The 26,304-nt window shown below is 39.0% G+C and overlaps 1 protein-coding gene across 3 annotated transcripts; it reads left to right on the top strand.

Annotated features, from left to right (window-relative positions):
- The first annotated feature begins 343 nt into the window (after positions 1 to 343).
- LOC122656212 (3-oxoacyl-[acyl-carrier-protein] synthase II, chloroplastic-like) lies at positions 344 to 22,365 on the top strand. 3 transcript variants are annotated; one of them, XM_043850684.1, is made up of 13 exons: positions 345 to 1,058; positions 1,676 to 1,878; positions 1,957 to 2,160; positions 2,752 to 2,862; positions 2,967 to 3,062; positions 4,131 to 4,176; positions 4,275 to 4,354; positions 4,794 to 4,862; positions 4,984 to 5,068; positions 6,618 to 6,772; positions 6,861 to 6,941; positions 21,170 to 21,229; positions 22,214 to 22,365. In XM_043850684.1, the coding sequence occupies exons 1-13, from the start codon at positions 671 to 673 to the stop codon at positions 22,328 to 22,330; spliced, it is 1,695 nt and encodes a 564-aa protein (XP_043706619.1). In that variant the 5' UTR covers positions 345 to 670; the 3' UTR covers positions 22,331 to 22,365. The 3 variants fall into 3 exon arrangements, with proteins under 3 accessions (XP_043706620.1, XP_043706619.1, XP_043706618.1); XM_043850683.1 differs by having other exon boundaries at positions 1,670 to 1,878; XM_043850685.1 differs by lacking the exon at positions 21,170 to 21,229 and having other exon boundaries at positions 344 to 1,058; positions 1,670 to 1,878.
- Positions 22,366 to 26,304: the final 3,939 nt, after the last annotated feature.

Below are 26,304 nucleotides of genomic sequence, written 5' to 3'. Positions count from 1 at the left end.
CCTAAAAAATCCATGACAACAGCACGCTCTCACGATTAACCCCCTCCATTACAGTGTAACGGTGGGGGCCAGTTAATTATTAGTATGCAACAGGGAAGGGTAACAGTTGTTTCAAAGTTTTTGGAGGGTAATAGTAAATATGAAAGATTTTGGGGTGATAACTATAAAAAACCCTAATATAAAATGTTTCCTTCCTTTTTATATGGAATTATAAACGGTGACCGTTTAAAATAAGAGTGTACAATATAGTATTGTTTGTTTATCACTCTTTTACATTTCTCTGGTCGTGGATCTTTCTTCATTTTTTTTTCCTTTTTTTGTATTTTCACTCTCTCTTGAGAGCACTTGGCGTTGTTGTGCCAAGAGGCCCAGGACGACTCAGATTCGCAAAAACTCGTCGTCCGGCGGTCTTTAAGATCGATGAGACCTTCGATTTAAATGATTTCTCTCGTGGGTTTTAGTCGGATTCAAGGTCAAGAACTTAGTCGTTCGCGGACAACCAAGAAAGCGCATCTCTTCTTATCAATGGAGGTAGCTTACTTTCTCTTGGTCTAGATTGCATTCTTCGGAAGTTGTGGCTTTTGTCTCCATTCTTAATATCTCTGCAGCAGTGCTAGTTTCCTGTTCTCGATATTACCGTGAGTTTCTGGGTTCTTTTAATTTTCTTTCAATGGCGCCTTCCTCTGTTGCTTCTCCTCTCTGTACATGGCTCGTCGCTGCTTGCATGTCAGTTACCTGCGATAAAGAGCATTCCTTCAAGTCTTCTGTTTTTCAGTCTCCGGAGAGATTGAGTAGGAAGGCCCGTAGAAGGAGAGTCTCATCTAAATGCAGTGCTAGCGGCCACGATTTCCCTGGGGGTTTGATTTCATCCTTTTGTGGATCGAGTTTGCAAGCCCTCATGAGTTCTTGTTTGGCGTTTGAGCCCTGCGAGGAGTATTGCAGTTCCAAGGGGCTTTCTTCTTTGGCTTTCTTTGGTGACAATGGGTTTTCTCTGTTTGGGTCGAGGAATGGGCCGATGACTCGAAGGCAGAGGCGGATGAACCGTGCTGCCCACTCAGGTGATCAGTTGTGAATTCTTTTTCGCCTTTGATATGCGCTACTTCTGTTAATATCTTGTGCGTTTCAGTTTCTAAACTCTAATTACTTTCCTTTTTCTACTGTTCCATTTTATGTGCATTTTGAATAGTCTCCATACTTCATCTTTCCATAGTTTCTCTCACCTTACTGCTCACATTTTTTATTCTGACGTTTGTTTACCTTGTACATTGTCTTATATTTTTTCCCTTAAATTTAAAACGTAGGACATCCGTGTGTTTATTTTAGCTTTATCGATGGAGTACCACTACCACTACTGAGCTATTCAAATCAGTAGCGATTGTTATATCTTTACCTATACCAAGATCGTTCATTGATTCAAAAGAATAGTGTTTACTATAACTTTAACCTGTGCCCTGAAAATTGGTCAATGCAAATAATCAAAATCATGTCTTTCTGTTCATGTGGTAGTTTGGTGGCATGATGGTCTGGCAATCCCTTTGTTAATATAGTTGCATAAATGGAAGATTGAAATTAATAATAAGTTCTTATATCTACAGTTGCTTCCAATATGTTCTCCTAGTTCATTTCTTTGCCTACCTTTGGGTAGGGTTTGGTGGTTAATTCATTCTAATTGCAGGGATGACCATGGCTGTAGCTGTGCAACCTGCAAAGGAAGTCCCAACAAAAAAGCCTCTCACGAAGCAACGGAGGGTTGTTGTGACGGGAATGGGTGTGGTGACTCCAATTGGTCATGAACCTGATATCTTCTATAATAATCTACTTGAGGGTGTCAGTGGCATAAGTGAGATTGAGGCATTTGACTGTGCCCATTTTCCTACGGTAACTTCTTACTGATCTTCTCTTCCACTGCAATAAGCCTAGCCTTTCCTGGATTTTGACACATTTTGGTTTTTGTAGAGAATTGCCGGAGAAATCAAATCTTTCTTAACAGATAAATGGGTTGCACCTAAACTCTCTAAAAGGGCTGACAAGTTTATGCTGTACATGCTAACTGCTGGCAAGAAAGCCTTGGTGGATGGAGGGATTACCGAAGAAGTCATGCGTGAGTTAAGAAAAGATAAGTGTGGGGTATTAATTGGCTCTGCAATGGGTGGTATGAAGGTAATTTTCAAACTCTTTATACTTAATTGTGGTTTACGAACTCTAAAAAAAGGCTATAACACGGTGTAAGTCCCGCTTTTTTAGAAGTCCTGTGAGGGGTGGATTGGTCTTGATCCTCACATTTGGAATTTTTTTGCATGAAGTGGCAACCCTCTTAAAGGAATAAAGTTTGGAAACCCTTTTTTGTTTTAGTATCAACGACCGATAATGCATCTGAACGAATCTCATAATGTATGATTGCCGAAGGACTTCTACTGCTAATATAAATTTTGAGTAGAAATTTGAGGTTCACTATCACTTGCATTAGAATTTTGATGTTTATGTATATGTAGAGGAGTAACCTAATGTCAGGCATCTTGTGTTACTCAGATCTATACCTGGTGCTTCAATTTTATAATATTATATGTGGTACTTGTAATCCCCCAACTTACCTGAGTGACTAAATGATGGTGGGGGAGGAAGAATGAAGTTCATTCTGCCTTGTGAAGTACCATATCATTACACTCTACATGACTAAAACATGTGTTCTCCTTCACAATTTTTTCCCTGTCACTCTCTTCCTCTAAGAGTAATTGATTGTACTTTGACCAGGTATTCTATGATGCATTAGAAGCTCTAAGGGTTTCATATAAGAAGATGAATCCCTTCTGTGTCCCTTTTGCTACAACAAACATGGGTTCTGCAATGCTTGCAATGGATATAGTAAGCTTAAATTTATTGTTGCTGGAAATTAAATTACACCCTTTGATGGATTTGTGGAATTGGATGTATCCTCCTTGGGTGTTTATTTAATCATCTGAGTGCAGGGGTGGATGGGTCCAAATTATTCAATTTCAACTGCCTGTGCAACGAGCAACTTTTGTATACTGAATGCGGCTAACCATATTATCAGAGGTGAAGCTGTAAGTGTCTAACTTAAAGGTTTTGCCTAGTCATTGACTATGGTGTTTGCTAGGATTCTCTCTCTCTCTCTCTCTAACTGCAGTTTGTTTGCTATTATTTTAAATTATTCTTCATATTTTTCTTTGAGAATGAAAAATCATGAAATCATGTAAGGGAAATGCTTTCCCTGCTCGTGCATAATATGGTGGAAGCATGGATTCCAGCTGTACAATAGGCCCCAAACCAATTCGGGGGTTCGCATGCTGATGTAGGTTGGGCCTACTGTATGGCTCGAAACCACAGTACCACACCATCATCATATTACATGCAATGTTGAGCTAGCATTTCCCATCAACTGAACTTAGTGTAGCTGAAATGAGGATTGTTACAACCACTTATCCAAAAAGCTCGAGCTATTAGTAAGGGCTACAACAATGTATATCAACACACAACTCCCCCCCCCCCCCCTCATGCAGACCCACACACATACGGCTCTACACACGGCACCATCGTGTGGCACCAAGGGGCACAAAGCGTAGGGGCACAATAACACACAACACAAACTCCTCGCACATACCAACGATCGAACACCCGACCTCCTGGCTTTGATACCATGTTACAACTGCTTATTCCAAAATTTTGAGCTATTAAGTAATGGCTACAACAATGTATATTAACACACAACAATGAGGATGTTGAGGTGGATGAACAAATTAGAGTTAATTTTGGAGTAGCTCCAATACATGATAAGCTGTGAAAAAGTTTTTTGAGGTGGCATAGTCATGCAACGGAGGCCTTTGAATGCTCCAGTACGGAGGGGTGATTTGATTCAGATTGAAGGAACTAAAAGAGCCAGGGGTAGGCCTAAAACGACAGTAGGAGAAGTGGTGAGGAAAGACTTGCATAGTTTAGGACTATTAACAAGTCTAACTTTGAATAGAGCTGATTGGAGAATAAGGATCCATGTAGCCAACCCCATTTAGTTGGGCCAAGGCTGAGTTCAGTTGAGTTGAGTTGTAAAATTAGTTTCACCATTATACTCACTTTTTCTTCTTTTTTTCTTTGGTGGGGGGGGGGGGTGCTCGCAGGATATGATGCTTTGTGGTGGCTCTGATGCGACAATCATACCTATTGGTATCCATTTCTTCCTTCCTCATTCTAGATGTGTTCTGGAGTTATCCATTTCATGAACTGTCTAATTGTTATTTTCTATTTGATGGTTGTTGCTGCAGGCTTGGGAGGTTTTGTGGCATGCAGAGCACTTTCCCAGAGGAACAGCGATCCTACTAAAGCTTCACGCCCTTGGGATATTGTAAGATAATCAACTCATTATTATTATTTTTCAACCCTGAAAAATAATGCTTTGTTTCATGGGAAAGATATTTTTTAGTTCATCAAATATAAATGATATGGTTGGGTCATGATAAGTGTAGTGATTTGAGGCTCGTATCGTGTATAATGATTTGGTAGATCCAAAAAGGCATTAGAAACAAAACCTATGTAAATTTAAACTAATGTGATAACAAATTAAAAATGACTGGGAAATGATAAAAGAAATACTTTGCCCAAGTCTTTCCATGGTTGGAATCCATCATGTTTCTGAAATGGTTGATCCACTGGTCAAGGGAGATATTCTCTACTTACCTAATTTGGGTATTGAGTTCATCTTCCTGTATTTTACTTCTGGTGCTTCATTTCAGTTATTTGGATGGTATCATTCTTGTAGTAAAATGTAACGTATTCTTTGCCAGAATCGCGATGGATTTGTTATGGGAGAAGGAGCTGGGGTTCTGCTGTTAGAAGAACTCGAGCATGCTAAGGTAGAGTCCCACCTATCCATTTTTCGTACTCAATTACACAACAGAAAGTCCTCAACGGCTAGTTACATGTGGCTATGAGTATTTTCTATTTTAAGTTCAGTTGTTTTTCTTGATCCTACAGGAACGAGACGCAAATATTTATGCAGAATTTCTTGGTGGAAGCTTCACATGTGATGCCTATCACATGACGGAGCCTCATCCTGAAGGTATGGAATCAAATCCTGTACATATGATACTACCACTGCTAAAAATTTGTTGTGTGGACGGCTGCCTTAAGACACTGGTTTACACTCGTAATAGGATTTTGTTTTATATTTTCTTTCTTTCTTTGCTATTTAGAAAATTCTTATAGGTACAAGTTATTTTGCGAGTGTCTTTATCTTGAATTTATGAGCAGGAGAGGAAGAAGAGAGAGAGAAAGAAAGAAAAATAGTCTAAAAAGGAAGAGAGCTTGTTGGATTGCTTTTCTTTCACTTTTCTATTCTTGATAATACTGGGGTTTGTCATTATGCCCTAGTTGCACAGTTGAAGTCATTAGCCCAATGCAAACAACTTGCCCATAATTCCCTTGTAACACATTACATTCTCAGACTCCCTAGAACATAGACACATGAAGATTATGCATGCCTAGTTTTCTCAAACCACAATGTAAACGAGAACTACCGATCCTTATGAATTTCCGTAAGTTTATAACACATTACATTCTCAGACTTCCCAGAACATAGACACATGAAGATTGTGCATGCCTAGTTTGCTCAAAATACAATGTAAATGAGAACTACTGAATACTGATCCTTATGAATTTCCATAAGTTTATAACTGGTTCTCCTATGTTGTGTTCATATCAAACCTAAGCTCAATCTCTTACAAAGTTGCAATAAGCTTTCTTGCATTGTGAATAACGTTAGTGGCAGTTTTGTTTTCAGGATACAGGTAGTTGGAAACGTTGCTTATGAAATGGACTATTATAAATGTAACTCCTTCCCATAGTTATCAAGGCGGGAAAGCGACCATGGCGTTTTAGAGGGGCAAAATTCAAGGTGACACCGCCATGGCGGCAAGGCGCCAGCCATGGCGCCCAAGGAGCCTGGACGCCTTGATAACTATGCTCCTTCCTAAGAAATTGTTGCTACATTAACTCACATACACTACGAACCATTCATCTGAACTTTGCTTCTTCACTAACCTTGTAACCATAGATTGTTTCTTACTTCTTCAAGTCAGCATCATATGGATTGATGATGTCGGCAAGCTTTTCTTTCTTCTAGTTATCAAAAACTATTGCATGCCTTCCCTAGGATGAGGAATTTCTGATGCTTAGTTTTATTACAAGAACGTTTGTTTAGACGTTTCAGAAAGGTGAGAAAGAAGAAAAAGAGTAGGAGAAAGACAAAAAGTGGGAAAAAAGAGAGACCTCCTGGGGTTGTCTCGTTCCACTTTTTTTTTTTTTTTAATATTTTTTTATAGACAAATATTGGGGTTGACCATTATACCCCTAGAAGTAAAATACGAGACAGCCCAATACAAAAACCTTGAAATAACTTTATGTTCCCAACATTTTCTATATCTAATTGTTTGATACATTATTTTACCTTTGGAAAATAGTAACGAAATTATATCTACAGTATAAAGTTGACTACTAGGATATATGTGTATCTTGGGTTTGCTGGTTATTCACCTTTGCCATGCTATGTTTATGCTGGGGACTGCAGATGAATGCGTCATTAATTTTCAGTTTGTCATTTGGAGAAACAGGGACTGGCATTATTCTTTGCATAGAGAAAGCCTTGGCACAATCTGGGGTTGCCAGAGAAGATGTCAATTACATTAATGCACATGCTACATCGACACTGGCTGGTGACCTGAAAGAGTACCAAGCTCTCATTCGTTGTTTTGGCCAAAATCCTGAGGTATCATGAATGCAATAATTTATAGCTCTTAAGCTGTTCCCTTTTTCATCTCCATATCCATGGTTGATGGGATTTCTAATTTCTGCAGCTGAGAGTGAACTCTACGAAATCCATGATTGGTCATCTATTAGGAGCAGCTGGTGCTGTAGAAGCTGTTGCAACAGTACAGGTAAACATTTTCAAGCTACCGAATGATAATTTGGTGAAAGCATCTTGTATTTTTTAGATAAATCCATGCGGGGGAGTTTTAGAATTTGATGCCTGTGTCTCATGAGAGGTTTTGATGACTTGTGCCCAACCATTGGTTTGTAGTGCTTGGTGTATTGATCTTTTTTGAAAAGGGAGTGTGTTCGATTTGTTTATCGCATGAATAGGATGGATCAAAACAGCTGCACCACTTTCTTCTTTCAAACTAAAAACTAGGAAAGAAAGGTGCACGGTCTCGTGAATTACTTCTGACAATGAAAAAAAAGAAGAAGAAATCAATCTGGCCTTGGGAATAATTACCAGTAATTCTTTATGCTCATGATTTAAGTGGATAGTTGCTTACATAAAGGCTGATTAGTATCTCTGTTTGGAACAAGTAATTGATTGATCCTTTTTTTTTGGGGGGGGGGGGGTTCCTAGAATAGTATTATTTAATACTTGTATATATGATTTATGCAGTAAAGTTGCATTTATTGTTGTCATTGCACTGTCATAAAGTTTCTAGTTATGGCAGACTCCTTATTCCTCTCTTCAGAAATTCAATAGTGAAACTGAAGATATGATGCACATTTATTCTTCATTTCCATTTCCTTTAATATATCTGTCGCGTGCTTCTGATAGTCAGTTTGAAGAGCACAGTCTCGCCATGTTTTGGGCCTATATTGTTTCTGACATGAGTGGATGTTTGTACCTGAATTCTCTCTTGTTTATGCATAGTACTAGGCAACTAGAGCAAATCTAAGGCATTGTTAAAAGCACAATCGACTGATGTTAATCACTAAGGCTGGAATGTTGGTTTCTCTTGGTCATCAGGTGCTGCGCCAAAAATTGTAGCAGCTCTTATTTGTTTCTCAGGCAGTTCTTGCATCATTCCTTATCTCTATGAAAATGAATTTATCTTTATCTATGGTTACATGTTGGCCAGAAACATTGAAGAATAACTCTGATAGTTGCTGGTTGTAAGGGTAGGAGTATCATTGAAAATGTGATGGACAGCTGACCCAGCTTGAATATTTTCTGGGGTTGGTGGGCGTAATAGGCTCCACAGAAACAGAGGCTTTGTGATGGATTGAGGGCCCTCTTTGAACGGAAGTGTGGAAGTAGCTTTCTTATTGACCCTTTTTTTTTTTTGGGGGGGGGGGAGTGGGTGGAATGGCCGCTTGCAAGGCTCGCCTATGGTTCTCTTCGATGGAAGAGACTTCTTTAGCCTTTATTTATTTATTTAGGGTGTAGAGGTTGACTTACATTGGATCATCTGGGTGATCTGTTGTTGACAGGAACATTTTTTTGGGGCAAATATTCTTCAGACCTCTAATTAATGGATTAACAATCAACTTAAAACACTGAACAAAGATGAAAATACAATCAAGGTTTTAGGTCTCGGTTTCGCCACTGGTTTTGCCAGGCCAGGAAACCGAGTTCTGCCAAGATCTCGGTGAGATCTCGTCGAGTTGGTATATTTTTCCCTCTCTTGACTCGGTGGTGGGTTTCGGTAGCCATATGACCAAGATAGGTCCTGAAACTTGACATCCACCCTATTTTAGGCCTTCTAAACACAATGGAAACATTAGTTTTACAAATTCAAACCCAAAGTAGTACTTTGACTTCGGACCCTAGGTTGGTAATCTGCGGCGTAGGTGGGCTCTACCCTAGGCTATTCCACACAATATATAGAACGCATATAATTAAAGTAGAGGTGTAAAACAACTTAATTAAGCATTAGGAATTAAAAAAAATCAAACCATAAACCATTTAAGCATTAGGCATCATATTCATAATCATACATAGTGATGGTTGTCAGGTTGTTAATAGTTATTAGAAACTTGGAAAGAGACATAGATTATTAAACAAATACAAGTGTAAGTGTGTAACAAGTCCTATCATTTGAGAGTAGCTAGTCCTGAAACGAGTGTCGGGACGGATCATCAAAACGACCATGTTGTTGTTTTTGAATCAAGCTCTGCTCTTCTTTTTACCTAAAATTGTTCTTGAGATGCATTGCAGCTCCCTCTATTGATGTTGAAGCTTCAATCTTGAATCTCCAAACTTTAATCTTTAGTTGAGGTGAGATTTGCCAAAAAAAAAGCACCCAAACCCTCACCTGCAAGTGTTTTTCCTTCATAACAGAGCAAGAGAGGCAAGACAAAAGCGAGATTTCGAGTTGAGGTCGAAATCTCGTAGAGAGGGTGCCTTTTATAGCTTGGTTTGGTCCCAAGTCGAATCGAGATCTCGACCGAGATCTCGGCGAGATACTGAGATCTTGCACAAATCCTGTATCGCCTACTGTCTCGTCTCGAGACTTCACGAAACCGAGATATTTTGATCTTGCTGAGATCTTGTACTATGAATACAATACCTAGGGGAGGAGGGCAACTGGTCTCCTTTTAGTTTGGGTTCTAAAATTTATTTTTACAATTATAGTTAGGGGGGTATTTTAGTCTTTATGTTAGTATTTAAGAGGTCTGGATAACCAGTCCTTTTGTCTATTGCTTGTCCAAAATTAAGAGTTACTCATGGTCATTGTTGCCAATCTTATATATGAAAGATTGAGTTCATTAAAAACTCTAGTTGGTCTTCTAGGGATCTACTCATCTGTAGTATCTCTCCTTTAGGACTTTTGTGCTTTGGCTAGGAAGTTAATCAGATATAACCTGTTTATGTGACTTTTTCTTTTTAATCATACTGCCCTAGATGCTGTCATCCTTTACAGTTTACCTTAATCAATCAATCCGTATTACCATACTTCCCATCAACCTATCCTTTAACCACCTCAAAATCTGATTAGAACCTTCCAAAAGGCCACTGGGTAGGAGTGAAGTCCCACGAGCTCTCCCTCTTCCTCAATCCCTATTTCCTATTCTTCTCATTGTTGTCATGGCATCTAGGCAACCCAAGGCGTTGGAGGGGTCCTGGACACAAGGCGATACCAATAAGGCGCCTAGGCGACCGAGGCTACCAAGGGGCCTGGATGCCTAGGCTACGCCTTGATGACTATGATTCTTCTTCTTTTACCTTTGACACAATTCGGCAAAAGGCCACTGTAGCCTTATCACAAACACTCTGCAAACCAATCTAACTAACTACAACAACTCAACCTTATCCCAACTAAATGGGGCCGGCTACATGGATCCTTTCAAAACAAAACAAAGTAGAAAATTGAGGTCCTCACAAGGGGAAGGGGAGGAGGAATGAAGCAATGAGATAAAAAAAAGTAAGAAAAGAAAAATGGAAAATGAAAAATGAAAGTAAGAGGGAAGAGGATAGCCCAGGAAATCAGGAAAAGCTTAGCTACCTGGTGTCGACAACTAACTATCAACATAAAAGTACGACACACACCCAACCTAAAAGCGCACTTTTCAGGAAGCTCAACAATTCCTACCCTAACCATTTGAGAAGCAATTACTGGCTATGTTTTGTGAGATCAAATGACCTGTGTTGAATTATTTATCCACCCGTGTCCCCCTTTGGATAGTCCGCCGTGTTAGAGCTCCTGTATGATATGCATATTGTTTCTTCCCTTTCCTACAAGGTCGGCCTTTTAGAGGAAGCGGTTCCAATATGGTATCAGAGCAGGCAGGGGTCACAGTATCGAATCCCCCTGTGAGCGGGTAGGTGTTGAAATTATTTATCCACCCGTGTCCCCCTTTAGATAGTCCGCTGTGTTAGAGCTCCTATTTGATTTACATATTGTTTCCTCCCTTTCCTACAAGGTCGGCCTTTTAGAGGAAGCAGTTTCATCAGTGTTGAAATTATTTATCCACCTGTGTCCACCTTTGGATAGTCCGCCGTGTTAGAATTCCTGTTTGATATACATATTGTTTCCTCCCTTTCCTATAAGGTCGGCCTTTTAGAGGAAGCGGTTCTATCATGGTAACAGAGCAGGCAGGGGTCACGGTATCTAAGGGTGTCAAAACCAAAACGAACCGTTTAAATCGAAACCGATAGACCGTTTAGTTAAATGGTCCGGTTATGGTTTTAGAAATGACACCGTTTATTTAATCGGTTTGGTTCGGTTTAGACCGATTAATCCAACGGTTTCAAACCGTATAATCCAATTAACACCGATTATAACCAAACCGTCTAACTGTTTAAAAACCTAACAACTTTTTCTTTTTGATAAACAAAAAATCAAAACCTAGCAAGTAGCGACTACTTAGTAGTCACGTGTCTTCATAAATGATTTCCTTTCTAAAAAAAAAAACTAATAACTTCGTAAGTAATAAGTAATAACTATTAACTAATAACTAGTATTAGTAAATAGAGTAGCAAATGTGTATAGAACCGTCTAACCGAAACCGTGTAAAACCGTATAGAACCATTTAACCGAAACCATTTAAAAACCGTTTAACCGAAATCGTTTACTAAACGGTCCAGGTTTTGATTGTGAGACCGTTTAGTTAAACGGTCTGGTTATGGTTTCTACCCTCAAGCAGTCAAAACCGAACTGAACCGAACCGTTTAACACCCTTAATGGTATCAAGTCCCCTTTGGAGCGGGCAGGTGTTGAATTATTTATCCACCTGTGTCCCCCTTTGGATAGTCCGCCATGTTAGAGCTCATGTATGATATACATATTGTTTCCTCCATTTCCTACCAAGGTTCTAAAACGTAGGTTTTGACCAGCCAGAAATTGAGTTCGTCTCGATTTCGTCCATATCTCGATCGAAACCTGGAACTTTCTCCAGGTTAACTCGAACCTTGGTTTCGAGGCCCAGAAGTTGTTTTTTGCCTTGATTATTGTTGTGCTGCTTATTTTTTACGTTTTAAATCCAACCCATGCATTAGTTTCACATAAAGAACACTAAAAATAATGCTTGTGGTTTTGATCCAAATTTGATACTGTATATTGTTCTTGGACATGGTATCGAATAAGGTTTGACCGGAACATAACACCTTCAATATAAATCAGATTTAAGCAATCTTGGATTTGTTAGAAAGCTTTGTTTTGACAACTTTCCAACAAGTCCAAGATTGCTTAAACCTGGTTTATATAGAAGGAGTTATGTACCGGTCAAGCTTAATTTGGTGTGCGCAAATATTGTCAAAATCGCTCTGAATGAAAATATTTTTTTGGACATCAAAATAAACGAATATTTTACAGCACTTTTGGGTTTTAGCAATGTTTTACCATATTAAGTTTATGGAATTTTTAGATTTGAGAAAAACCCCTGCATTAGAAAGTTGAAAATTGCACCTATCGCCGAAAATCCAATTTTTGTTCTTGAACTGGGGGGTTGACTTTTTTTCCTTTTGGAATTTTATTTTTTAACTATTTTTATTGGATTCAAATAAGGGGGTATTTGCTTATTTATGAATAATATCTTAAGTAAATGAAAACATTTACTTAAATGATATTAATTATAAATAAGTGTTTGTCCTGGGTTCTGGCTTGGTTACTGGCATACTTAAGTATCTATACTAGTTTCGAGCTAGGTTTCCCCAAGTTTCGATGGGCATAAGTGTCGAAACTTACGAAATTACCAACATCTCGGTCGAAACCATCGAATTTCGATCGAAACCCTGGATTTTTTAAAATCAACCCTCAGCTCGTCTCGGAAACCTGCGAAACCGAGTTAACTCGGTGGTTTCGACTGGTTTCGATCGAGTTCTTCTTCCATGTTTCCTACAAGGTCGGCCTTTTAGAGGAAGCGGTTCCAACAACCTGCCTCTACGACTTCTTCCCCACATAACATCCCTGGTAGCCCTTCCACTTTGAGCGAGTGAGCCTGTTGATTAACCACACCCTCCATACAGTGATAGATTTTCGGCTCCCCGCTTCTCTTCTTTATCTGTTCCTCCAATATTTTGAGGTAACCGCTGCAAACTCCTTGCCTGCAAGAAAAATAAATCATAAATGCAACTTCTTGTGTATTTTTACTGTTTGAACAGTTGTTTCATCAAGGCAATGGCCTTCAGATTGGGAATAGAACTACATTATGTTGATTATGTATGTATTAGAACTATACAAAAGCATGGAGAGCTCCTCATATATAAAAGAAACAAAATGTTCAGCAATAGTTTACCCATAAGAACTTCCCAATTACAAATAAACTCCCAACAATCAATGCCTTGGACTTCTAACTTAGATACTTAATACACTGTGTTAAGTCTAATATTGAGGCATACCCCATTACTGGGTCTTTGTCCTTCTCTACTGAATCTACTGAAATCAGAGCTATTAGGCTCTCTCAAGATGAGTGGAAACTGATTGTTTGTCTAAACAAAAGAAATCTAACAAAAACATCGAGGCAGCCACTTGAAAGGCTGATTACTGGTAAATCATCTAATGCAACTAGTAAAAAACCCACGCCTCCAGCATTATTTACTTTGACTTTTCACCTGAATTAAGATGAGATCCATGTTCATTGTCCCTAGTTATATTTCTAACATATCCTTGATGTATGGAGTGACTGGAGTCCCAAGCCCATGTGTAATTCATGATGGAAGCTTCATTTTGAAACAGGAACTAGCTTAGCTACCCCCCCCCCCCCCTCTTTTCTCTTGCTTCCATGATTTAACAAAAATTCCTTCAAGGCTGAAACTAGGAAAACTTGAACTGTACCAACATTTAATCTCTCCTCAACATGAGCTGCCATGTTCATATTTTGACTCTGGATCCACCCTTGGTTTTATCTTATCTTTGCTGTTGCTGTTTAAACTCTCCAATCTTGGTTTATTTTAATATGGCTCTTTAAAATGTTCAAAATAGGTCCAGTTGCCATCCTCTACTTCAAATTTAATGAGGCATGTGGATCTGCAGCCTGATTCCTTAATCACAATTAATTCCTTCTTCTTTACCATCCTCCAAGTCTTCAAAATCCTCAGTCTGATTTCCTATTGGCCATCTATTTCAGTAATTAGCCTCCCAAGCTACTGCATTCAAATGGGTCTTTCGTTCTCTTTCCCAAGTCTGTAATGCTTGGGTTCTGCCTGATCTCTCCATTGACTTGCTGCCACCAATTGGACCTGAGAACACCTGATTTGAATCTGAGTTGTGCCTATAAACACCATCAATTTGTAGTTACAAAAACTGGACTGGACAGCCTAATTTTCAAATCATTTCTTCCATAGCAATATAATAACTAGCCTCCTGACTGCAAACGAATAGAGACTGTGATGTAGATCGATGGTAGTTGAAGGGAGCAAGAATTTGTCCAGTTGATTTCCCTCCATCGATCCAGCATATTTTGTGGAAGATTCTCCAGATTTGAAGAGGATATCGACCAGCATACCCAGCCAATATTCTTCCTACAAAATAGGGCTCGGTCAGCTTGCTTAGTTGGAAAGTCATTAGCCATCGACCAGTTCTTTGAGGAAGCTTATTTTCCAGAATTAGTAGTTATTGATTTGCTGATTTGTAGGGGCTTTAAGAGATCTCGTGAGGACTTAGTAGGACAGCTGTCGACCAGCCTTACTTGTTGAATACCATCAAAAGATTCCAAGCCATCTCGTGTGGAATTAATTTCTAATTTTGAGGACTATTGGACAGCTGTCTAAGAGAAGATAATTAACAATATTATGGGTGGGCCCCATGGCCAATTGACGCAGATACACTACCTTGGACCGACTCAAACCCAGTTGGGTATCCAAACCAAGATGAACCAGGTCCCAACCATGTTCTGGTTCAGTAGGATATTTAGAATTTATTTTATTTGGGAAAGATATGTAATCTTTTATTTTGGGGTAGCTATTAGACTTATAGGAAAATTTCCAATTTGAGTTTTATGGAGTTTCTATTTTAGTTAGTCTAAGTTTTAGGAAGTAATTAGGAGTCTTTTTTTTTTTTTTTGGGTTTTATAAATACATGTGTAACTAACGATCGAAGTAGATTGAAAGAATGAATTGAAGTTTGAGTTTGGTTGAAGCCTTTGGGCTGCTGTGTGCGAGCTTTCTCCCCACTCCCTTTTTATGCGTTCTTCTCTCCCCTACAACTTGATTTTTTCCAGGCTTTCTCTTCTCCTAATCGGCCCTCCACCAACTTGGTATCAGACCCGAAGGATCTATCTCCTCCCCCCGTCAACCTCTCTCATTCCCTAATCCACTGCCCCACTGCAACCTAATTCCACCACTGCTCTGATTTCCACACCCAAAAAAAAAAAAAAAAAAACTCTGCGATATCATCCCGTGATATCACAGCAACCCCAACCCGCAACAAACCCCACTGCCCCTTTCTAGTGACAACCCCTACTGCCCCCTTTCCCTCTGAGAGTTCAATTGACCCCTTCTAGGGTTCGAGTTCGACCCAGTAAAAAAAAAAAACAAAAGAAAGTGAAGAAAGAAGAGAGAGCGAGAATCAGAGAACCGAAGAAAAAAAAAAGGTGAAGAAGAAGATAGAGCGAGAGGCTGTGCATACCTGTTTCAGAGCTACCACCGCGACGCCCTCCTTGGGTTTCCGCCATGCGCTGAAGGTTTCCTAGTCGGTTTCGAACATTGCAACCACTGGCCTCCTGGATTCTTCTCTCTGGCAGTGATGACATCACCGCCATCTTCAAAGTGATAGTTCCTGATCCTTGTCGAAGTTGAACTCCCACCGCTGGTTGTGTTGATGTCCTACATTTTCTCCGATATTTCCGCCATCCTTCTGTTCCGGGCTCTGCTGCTTGACCGTTTGTAGGAGATAAAGTTACGTCTTCTGCAGCTGTGCCCCTTTAAAACGATAAGTCTATTCTCTTGTAACCCTCACTCGAATATTTCCTTTTCCGGTTTTCCCCCACCCTTTTCTTGTCTCCCTCTGCATTGTAACTTTTATTTTCTGTTTTCTTCCAATAGTGCCCCGGCCCCACTATAACTCGTTTAAAACTCTTATTCCATGTTCTTCCAAGTATACCCCTCCCTCTCACGGTTCTTTATGTTTCCTATTTTGTTTTTTTTTAGTTACCCATAATACCCCTGTCTTTTCTCTCTTATCACTTCATCCCCTTTAATTTATTTTGTTCCAAGTAGGTCCCTAGTCTTTAATTTTTATTATCCATCATATCCTTTCTTTGGTTTGCCTTCGTAACCCTTTAAGATTCCTTTAATTACAAACCTGGCCATGGACCATTTTGTGTTCAAATTTAGAGTGTGTTTGGCCAATGGAAAGCTTGCCATGCTGTTTATTGATGAAAGGCAAAGTCACAATTTTGTCTCACGATCTGTTGTAGAGATGTTATCAAAGAACGACCAGATCATTATTCACTTTGAGGATTATGTATTCGTCGAATTCTCCGTTTCTTATTATTGTGATGGTGCTCATTGTGAAGCATTTAATTCTCCTTGGCATGTTATTAAATTGGGTCGTGAATGGCTAGAACAACGAAAAAGCATCATTGATCATGACGGAAACTTGTGCACTCTACATCCTTTTCACATGCCCCAGACATTCATTCTTCATGGGTTAGTTGATGATGTTTGTTCCAAGCCAAAAGAGGCAGCACCAGTGATACAGCCTCAACCAAAACAGCAAATAGTGGCAACGGAAGATGAGCAGATCGTGGGTCAAGTGACGACAGATTCCAGTGTAGTGAAAACTATTCCACATCATGAGTTCGTTCTTCCCCATGATTTTCCAGCCATGGATGCACCTCAAAGCTTCATATTTGATTTTCTTCAAGTTGCAGACATGGAACCTATAGCCCCCGCTCGTGACCTTTTATTTCTACCATTCTAAAAAACTTGAGGTCGAGTTTTTCTCAACACTGGGGAATTGATGCAGATACTCTAGCTTGGACTGATCCAAACCCAGTTGGGTATCCAAACCAAGATTAACCAGGTCCCAACCATGTTCTTGTTCAGTAGGATATTTAGAATTTATTTTATTTGGGAAAGATATGTAATCTCTTACTTTGGGGTAGCTTTCAGACTTATAGGGAAATTTCCAATTTGAGTTTTATTGAGTTTCTATTTTAGTTAGTCTAAGTTTTAGGTAGTAATTAAGAGTCTATTTTTTTTTGGGGGTGTTATAAATACATGTGTGACCAATGATCGAAGTAGATTGAAAGAATGAATTGAAGTTTGAGTTTGGTTGAAGCCTTTGGGCTGCTGTGTGCGAGCTTTCTCCCCTCCCCCTCTTCTTATGCGTTCTTGTCTCCCCTGCAACTCTGATTTCTTCCAGGCTTCCTCTTCTCCTAACCGGCCCTCCACCACCAATGCGTGAAGAAGATGTGGAGGAATGTTTCAACCGATTTGTGTGTCCCATCCTTACCTTGCATGGTGAACAATCTTGAAGCATTGCTGTTTGCATGGAAGATCCCTTCCAAAGCAAATCGTACTTGGTTTAGGAGTTTATTTAGGATAGTTTTTGTGTTTTTGCATGTGGGTTTTATTAGTTTAGGAAAGACTCTATTTCTTTATTAGATTGCTTATGTAATTAGGACTCCTAAATCCTAATATTATTAGCCGATTGAGAATTGGGTTTGCTTTTGTCTTGAGATATTTCTAGAAGATTGATTTAGGATATAATTGGTTTATTATAAATAAGTGTATGTGGCTGAGCAGAAAAGGGACCAGATTGAAGAAAAGAGAGCTATGGTTGAAGCTGTGAGATGCAGTGACGGTGAGAAGCCATGGGTGAGAAAAAAGAAAAAAGAAAAATTAAAAAAAAAATTTCTTTGTTCTTCCTTATTTTATTTATCATGCCGCAATCAATCTTCCACTGGTTTTCCCTGGTTCGAGGTTGAGTTTGCATTAGACAGTTTAGAAGCCTAGTTGACTAGAATACCCCTACTAAACCTGAACACCAAAACTCAACTTTTCTGTCACCATTAAATTACAAATTTCTGAGACTAATTTGTTTTTTTCTTGGTGTGTGGATTTGTGCAAATTGTTCGACCGTTGTGACCCTGGAAAACCCGCCAGATCCTTTTCCTTACAAAGTTCCTTGGAAAATGAAAACCACATGCTACAAAATGTATGGCACTATGTTAAGAGATTGCTCATAAGAAGGTTATGACTGTGGATACTTACCAGCTGAGAAGGGTGGGATGATTCCTCTCTCCCCACGCTTGTCTCATGTGTAAGAGGGATGGGACTTAGGAGTCTTTTGACCACCTATTTTTAGACTGCTCCTTTGCCACAAGAGTTTGGTGTCATTTCTACTTGGTGTTTAGGAGGGATTGGGTGTCCCCAAGGATTTAGATGAGCCCATTTGCTTTTAGCATTACACTGCTTTCAGGCATGGGGGAGATTTCTATGGAAGGTTACTTTTGGCAATTCTTTGGAGCATATAGGAGGAGAGGAATGCCTGCCTCATTTGAGATGTTTGCTTGAAAGAGGAAGAGGTAATTGAGATGACTGATTATTAGAAGGACGTGTATTACTCTTCGGTTGTCCAAGACCCAATGAAGATAATAGGTTACTTATCCAAAAAAAAAAAAAGATAATAGGTTGAGACACAATATTTTCAGAACACGGTGCATTGCAGATTGTTAGGGGGCTCATGGGGCGATGGTAGATCCATTATTCAGAAATGTGCCACTGGTTTAGTTGTTTAGAAACTATTGAATATCGTTGATTCAGCCCTATTCAGGAGAGGGAGGAGATGTGTATCCCACCTCTTGGAGGAAGTACAGCTAAATTTGATGGCTGCTCTATGGGTAGCCCTGCCCCATCAGTTTCAAGAGAGAGGGGGGGGTAATCAGGTTGGGAACTTGCTGTACAACTTAATCAAGAGAATATCATGGTGGAGGGTGATTCGACTTACATAATTGCTTGGATGACTTCTAGGTAGGTGGGTCCTTGGAGACTTGCACGTGTTAAGGTGCTGAATCAATTGGAAACTGAGGAGAATTTGGGATTGAGGAGAGTTACAGTTGGGTTCAAGACAAAGTTTGAATAAGGTTCTTAAGTTAAGTTAAATCAGACTATTGGTGCTGTGGTGTTCAAATTTTTTGGGAAATGTCAAGTAACTGATTTGGGTTCATTGTAACATTGAAGGGTTGTTCAACAAATTGAGGCTGGAGTAAGGATGTCAACGGATATTCAAAAATCCGTATTTGATCCGTGTTCGTAACTGTATAGGAGAATCCAAATTCGGCCAAAATACTAATCAGATACGGATATGATAATCCCCCTATCCGACCGATTATTATCCGATTCGTTTAGCAATCCAACGGTAATAAAATGTCTGAAATATATTTGTGTGTCCGTCTATCTAATTAAATTACCTTATTGGATTTTGTTTTCTTATTTTTATAATTTTATAAGTTAAGATAATATGATTCTTTTTCTAGATTTTCTGTTGGTTTACATATATTGTTTTATGCACTGTGATATATGAAATCACACATCTATTAAAATAAATACAAGATAAAATCAAAAGTAAAAAATGTAAGAAAATCAAAGACTAAGAAGAGTAGAAGAAAGGGTAGTTGCTGAACTCTCAAGTCTCAACCCTAACCTTCATCAACAAAATGGTAAAGATGTCAACGGATAGTCGAAAATTCGTATTCGATCTGCGTTCATATCCATTTAGGAGAATCCGTATTCAAAAAAATCACTATCCGAAAACTAATAGCATATTATCCGAATCCGTCCGAATATAATCAGATACGAATATGATAATGCCACTATCCAACCGAATTCAATCCCTTTACATCCTTAGGCTGGAGGTTAAAGCTAGAGCTTGTCCTCCCCAGTGCTCCTGGTGTCTGGATACATGGAGTTGACAAGTGATCTAGTGTAATGTTAATGCCAGATGTTAATCCTTCCCAGTGCTCCTGGTGTTTGGATACGTAGAGTAGAGTGCATCTGTAGTGCTCACCGTATCATATTCCCCAAGGTTGCAAACAAAGAGTGGTGAGAGCTTGATTGTATTCAGGGAATGCCTTCCCCTCATGAGAGGAGTGATTTCGGTTTGCATTTTTTTTTTCTTTCCTCTATGTAGGTCCCTGTAATTTCTATATTTGTTGTATTATATGCTTCTGGAATGCTTCCCATGCTTAATGAAAGTTGTTAGTTATCAGGGGAAAAAATGAATGCCTTTAGGTGCTGCTCAAAGCCCCTGCATCAATGGCTAACTGTAAAGGGGATGTTTAACTGGTCAGTTTTCACAAAAGCAGGGTCAAACTGGGAATCAGAAAGGTTGTGGCTCTGGTAAAACCCAGTTCTAGTGGCCGGCTGGTCTCTCTCTCTCTCTCTAATCATGCCCCAATCCTAGAAGGAACTGGGTTCCCTAGAGAAGCAACCAGCAAATTGAGTGCGGCAGAAGCCCCTAATTGGCAGATATCAATCTAAAGTCACTGGGAACTTCAAGAAGATATATTCACATATCTAATCACGCATGACAGCATTTAGTTAAATAACTAAGCTTCTTAGGCTTCCAGAAGCCATCTTCTAGTGATTATGGGGCCTAAATAGGCGGCAGGTTCATTAAGAACATCTTGTTTGGAATCTTTACTGCCATAAGCTCAAGAAGCCCATGAGGCACCATCTCCCTGGCTTCTGTGCTTATTCGCTTTTGACGATAAAGATTCCATACGAAATGTTCTTATTGGGCTCACCTTTTTTTAACCCCCATAGTCGCTAGAAGCTCGCTTCTGGAAGCCTATAAGCAGAAGCCTGAGAAACTTAGCAAATATGCCCTTAGTGGAAAGCCTTTGAATATGTCCAAATATTCTGTTAGCCCTGTGAATGGAATATCTAATTAACTATGCGTTACCTTATTTCTCTCATTCTAATCTTAGCTGTGGGCCAAATATTGTGTTTAACCCAGTCTGATTGATGGAGGGCTGTTTTCTTTAGCCATAATTGTTGGGCTGGTGTTTCTTCTCTCTTGCATACCTGTGCTTTGCTGGCTGTTTTTTTTTTCCTGGTAAAATCTGTTATTTTATCAAAAGTGAAACAAGAAAGGGAATTAACTTCTTCAAGGGACTAAAATTCCTCTTCGACGTTTGTGTGGCTCAAGGAAACTCACTCAACTCTTATGAAATTTGTTTGCCCTTCAGCCAAGCAAAGGCATTTTGAAGCCTATGCATACCACTGCTAAATTAATTTTTTCTTTGGGAATGTTGCATATTCTTACCCGGGGGAACCCTATTAATTGTACTGTTTTCTGTTGGTAGTGCTGATACCACACTTGATGCTTAATATAGTTAATGGGAAATGAGAGCAATGTGATCCTTTATCTTTTTCCTTTCTTTTAGCATATTTTATTTCTCACTTCGATTATTGTCCTAAGAAAACTTAAAATTGTTTTTGGTCATAATTCTGAAGGCGATAAGGACGGGATGGGTCCATCCAAACGTCAATCTTGAAAACCCTGATGAAGGCGTGGTATGGTTCTTTATCCTGGTTTCTTTTTATATTCTTCAGATATAGTCTTCTTCTGCCCTTGGCTTTATGGTTTTTGTAGCTATACTTTTTCGCCCACTTATTTGAGTTGGTACATTTAACTCATTAATGAAATCCTTAATGCTGTTAGAATTTAGTAGTTAACTAACCTTTATTCCAACTAAATGGGCCCGGTTACACAAATCCAGTTTTTCTGTCGAACTCTATTAGTTAACGATCCTTAAAATTAGAGGGAAGTTAAATAAATTAATATTAGGAGAAATTTTAATAAAAGGGTGTGTTTGAATGACACCTTTGTAAGTGTATTTAGAACATGTACCCTTTGTCTTATTCCCAAACGTTCTTTTAGTAGTCGAGGATAAAAAAAGCTTTCACAATAATTTGTAAGTGTACTTACTGTTATGTCATTTTCAAGAGTTGTCAGTTTATACACATGTGAAAATGACAGATTTTACCCTCACTAAAAAAGGAAATATGTCGTACTGAAATGGCAAAAAAGTAGGTTACAAATTATTTGACAGCATAAGGGGTGTCAATAAGAAAATCCATTAATTAAATTAGAGCCTTAGAGGTGGTGTGGGTCTTAGTGATGCATCTTTTATCTATTGTCTCGTTGAGTTAAACTGGACAACTGAGAATCACCTCTGGATGGATTATAGCATATAGGTGCTCCTGATCGTATGATCCTAACTGCTGCTATAGATCAGTTTACTATTTGGTATAATCAACTTCCCTCATCACCCAATGGTTTGCTTTTCCTCAAAGCACCATTAATAGCCCAATAGTAAAAGTCAAATTTGCCCAACCAAAGCTTATTTTTTCAATTAAAAGTGGTTTTTTTTGGGGTCTGGATTTATGTATGAGATTTAATTATGCATGGCCAACACATTGTAAACCATGCTCAACATTCCATTGTGGGGTTATTTCACATGACATTTGTCTGACACTGAATAAACATCAATTTAGGACACGAATGTGCTGGTGGGCCCCAAGAAGGAACGGCTGGACATAAAGGTGGCACTGTCTAATTCATTTGGCTTTGGAGGCCACAATTCATCCATCCTATTTGCTCCCTACAAGTAAATCTGGTAGGCAACTCTAACCTTGGGAAGTGAAGGTATGTCACTACTTCAGTTGGCTTAATGTTGATTTTCAATTTTTTTTTTTTTATTTTTTTTTTTTATTTTTTTTTTTTTTGAAGTTGGAGTTTTGAGGAAGAAACCAAGCCAAATTTTATGTGGAGAGTTTATGAGGTCATCACCAATTATGTTTGGTAATTCTTTGAAGGATAATGTAAAGGCTGCTCATCGGTAACATTCTCTTTGAACTTCTAAGAACAACTGGAAACGATAGAAAATTTGTACAAATACTCAAGCTGTATGAGAAATCTATCTTATACAAATAAACCTGCAGTTCTTGTCACATAAAATGTAATTTAGAAAAGCTGTATTTCTTTATGGAAACTTTGTAGGTCTATGGCCTTCCTTGGTGGCTACGATCATTGTTGGATCATCAAACTGATATTCCATTCTTTGGATTGTCTGGTACCCTGAGAATTGCCTTAACAGATGGTCAAATTGATTGGAAACCAACCATGAAAATGCAAGATCTATTAATCCACGGTTCAACTTTCACTTTGTTAGTTTATTTCTGTTTCCATTTATGGCATAAATCTTTAACGGTAAAGATGTGCAAGGATCAGCTGTATACTGTTCATTGGTCTAAGAAATATTTGCCGTACGTCCATATTTGAAAGTTGGAGGCTATGAATGTTTGTAAAGCATGAAATCTATGGGTTTCATTCCTGAAAAGGTTGTATGGATGAGGAGAGTTGAACTTATGCCCCTTAATTGTGAGCTAATCCTCAGTCCTTCCTGTCTGAATATCAGAGATATGAGGTTTTAGCATTTCACCATTCACAATTTCACATTCCCCGTATCCTCCGTTCAGGACGCGGGGGACTCATGATGACATAGATTCCCAGTTAACAGTGACGGCAATGTTTGATATTCATAGCCTTTAGGAGAATCTATAAATTGTACAATAGATCGAAACCTTGCTTGGGGATCATTCTTGCTTTGTTATGGGTATAGTAGGTACTGTTCCATTGATTTTTCCATTATAATTTTACCCCTTAATCAAGAGAGATAAATCACTAGGTAAAATGATTTCTGGTTGGCTTGTCCACATTTGGTTAACTGAATTACGTATCTAATCACCCCCTGCCTAAGCTCCTTGCCCGAGTCGGGGTAAGACGGTCATTGCGCGTCTCACCGTGTCTTGGCAACACGGTCCTGTTGGGCAGCTCGGCAATGGAGAATCCAAATTGTTTTGGAGATGGGAGGGGGAGTTAATTCCTATTCAAAAGAGCGGGGTGGGGGTGGGGGTAGGGGTGGGAATCATATACCCTTCAATGTAATGTATTGGCTTAAATCTCCTATGTAACCTAGAGGACCCACTCCATAATTATTTACATGTAAAGAATAAGCAGAATAAGGTTATCTTAATGGTCCACTAATTTGAGCATTTATCTTGCCCAACATTGGATATATGAAACACCCGGTGGACTATCAAGTCAAAATTAATGACCTAATCAATCATATGACCTACCACAATAGAGACATTTTCTCATATACTGTCCAAAAAAATGGACAATTAAGGAGATGTAGGTATTCTTAACCATTGGAGATAAAGGACAATGTGAATTGATTATCTATCAAATTATTTCAAGGGCAAATGCAAACATCAAGTCCTATTTTAATTGGAATATTTGAATCAAAATGGTTACGTTTTGTTTTTCTTTTATAGAAACAAAATTGACGTTGACATGTTGATTATGCTCTATGGTGGTGGTGATGGTGTAAATGCTTCTAAATTAAGATTTACCACATCCATGGAAGATGACATAACATGATAACAATTGGTCCCACCAGAATCTAATTCTGGTCGAGCTTTAATCATGTATTTGAGTGTGGGATAAGGTTTGATGACCTTCCTCCCCCCTTCCATGTGTTTATGGGAATGGGTTTTTCATTGTCTAGCTATCACAACTTTATTTGAAATATATATTTTTTTGAAGCAATGACTATCCATCCTATTCATGTTTTATAAAATTACTCAAACACCCCTATACTTAACTTTTTCTGATTCCTCCAGATATCTAAACTTTCAATTCTATTTCTCCTTTGGTCTTTTAAAATCCATAGGATATCCCTCAAATCTACTCGATGGCCCTTCCAAAAGGTGGGAGAAAAAGAAATGAAAGTTTGGGCTTCTTGAGGAATCTCAAAGGAAGTGTAGAGGAGATTTGAGTAATTATATAAGCCAAGAATAAGAGAGTGATAGGAATTGCTCCTTTTAAAAAAAAAAAAATCTTTTGCTATATATAAAACATAAGTGAAATGACAAAAAAAAAATTCTAAGAAAGTGGGTTTTTAATGTTTTTATTAGGAACCCAGACCACTTTCCATATCCTTAAATTGTCCTAAATCAAATTCCTTTTCTTTTCTTACAACCCTTAGTAGTAGTAGTAGTAGCTCTAAGCAGCCGCCCCCTTAACATATGACTCTTCGAATTCTAGCATCCATTGATTGTCATTTGGACTATGGGCTAAATTCCACGGGAGAGGGAGAGGGACAGGGAGAGGGACAGGGAGAGAGTGAGATGCAAAAAAGGTTTTGGATTACTACTCTTGCGCTCTGATGTGAATCAAACTTTAAGTAAACGGAACTTTGTGGTGGGCTATCTCTAAAAATGAGTTTTTGATTCAACCCTAGTGAGTTAAGTGTGCCATCTCTTAAAAGGAGTCGTTGGCTTAAACCCTACTGAGTAAAGTGTGAGATGGTACTGGCCTGGTGCATGTATGTGGCTCTAAGGCAAGAAAGCCGCCATCCATTCGGGAAGTGAGACCCCAATTTTTCTTTGGAGGACATGAGTTCAAATCTGCTACCCACATGGGCACGGATGGGGACAGATCTGAACCATTCATTGGTGTGGGACCCGCTTCTAGGGTGTGGAACCCACTTCCCATGGGGACGGATGGGGACATTGGGTTCAATAAATATGTTATGGGTCGGTGTTCTCTGTAGTGGGAGTGTGTGGTTCCTGTGTGCATGGGGCCAATGAAAGCACATACATTGACATCACCCTTCAGAGGTAGGACGATCATTTCATCCCTCTCTGTGTCTGAAAGTGATTAGTACACTTCTCCATAGAGAACTTTTCTCCATATGATATAATCAAGGTTATAGGTATCACTAGTGGGCAAGGTGCTGGTATCAGTCATTGGTCAGTATTAATCATGGTTTTAGAAATCGATATCGGATTTTATTGGTCATAACAAATACCAATACCTAACTGATATGGATCGGTTGATATATGGTATGAAATTCGGTTGATACGTATCGACATCGATATCAGCTATGACTGATACCATTATCGATTCTGGATCTTTATCACCTCCAGTTCCCCAGTTCCTCTAACAAGAGAGAGGCTGGAATGACCACCCTATCCCTACCCAAACACTCTGCTTGGGTGGGGTCCACCACCCCCTATTAGAGGACCTGGGGAACTGGACCGGATAGAAAACTGGAGGAGATAATTTTCCCATCGATTCCTTGAACTAAATCCATGCCAGTGATATAGTGATATTGATATCGACACGATATGGATCAACTGGTATAAAGTCGTATCGGGTGCAAATTAAAAAAGACAACTTTTTTTTTTTTTTTTTTTTTTGGGTAATAAAAAGGCAAATTGATACCATCACTTTTTAGTTGATGCTGTTGATTTGTATTTTTTTTTATAATATACTCTTTTGATTGGTATTGGTGTCGTATGGATATCAGGAAGATCGATATGAATCACTGACACAATATATCAAGTCAATCGACGGAGAGAGAGACAGAGAGTAAATCAAAATTGCTTGCTGCACTACTATATTAGACTTTTTGGAATCTCCAACCATACAGAAATGTATATACAGAATACCCATTGAATCCCTCACCCTCACCCTATCACTTCTAGGGCAGGAGGAAAGCAAGTTGACGGTGATGAGT

This window comes from Telopea speciosissima, chromosome 3, assembly GCF_018873765.1.
Source record: "Telopea speciosissima isolate NSW1024214 ecotype Mountain lineage chromosome 3, Tspe_v1, whole genome shotgun sequence".
NCBI classification, from domain to species: domain Eukaryota; kingdom Viridiplantae; phylum Streptophyta; class Magnoliopsida; order Proteales; family Proteaceae; genus Telopea; species Telopea speciosissima.
Note: the sequence above shows the minus strand (reverse complement) of the source record. Positions and strands in the feature narration are given on the sequence as shown.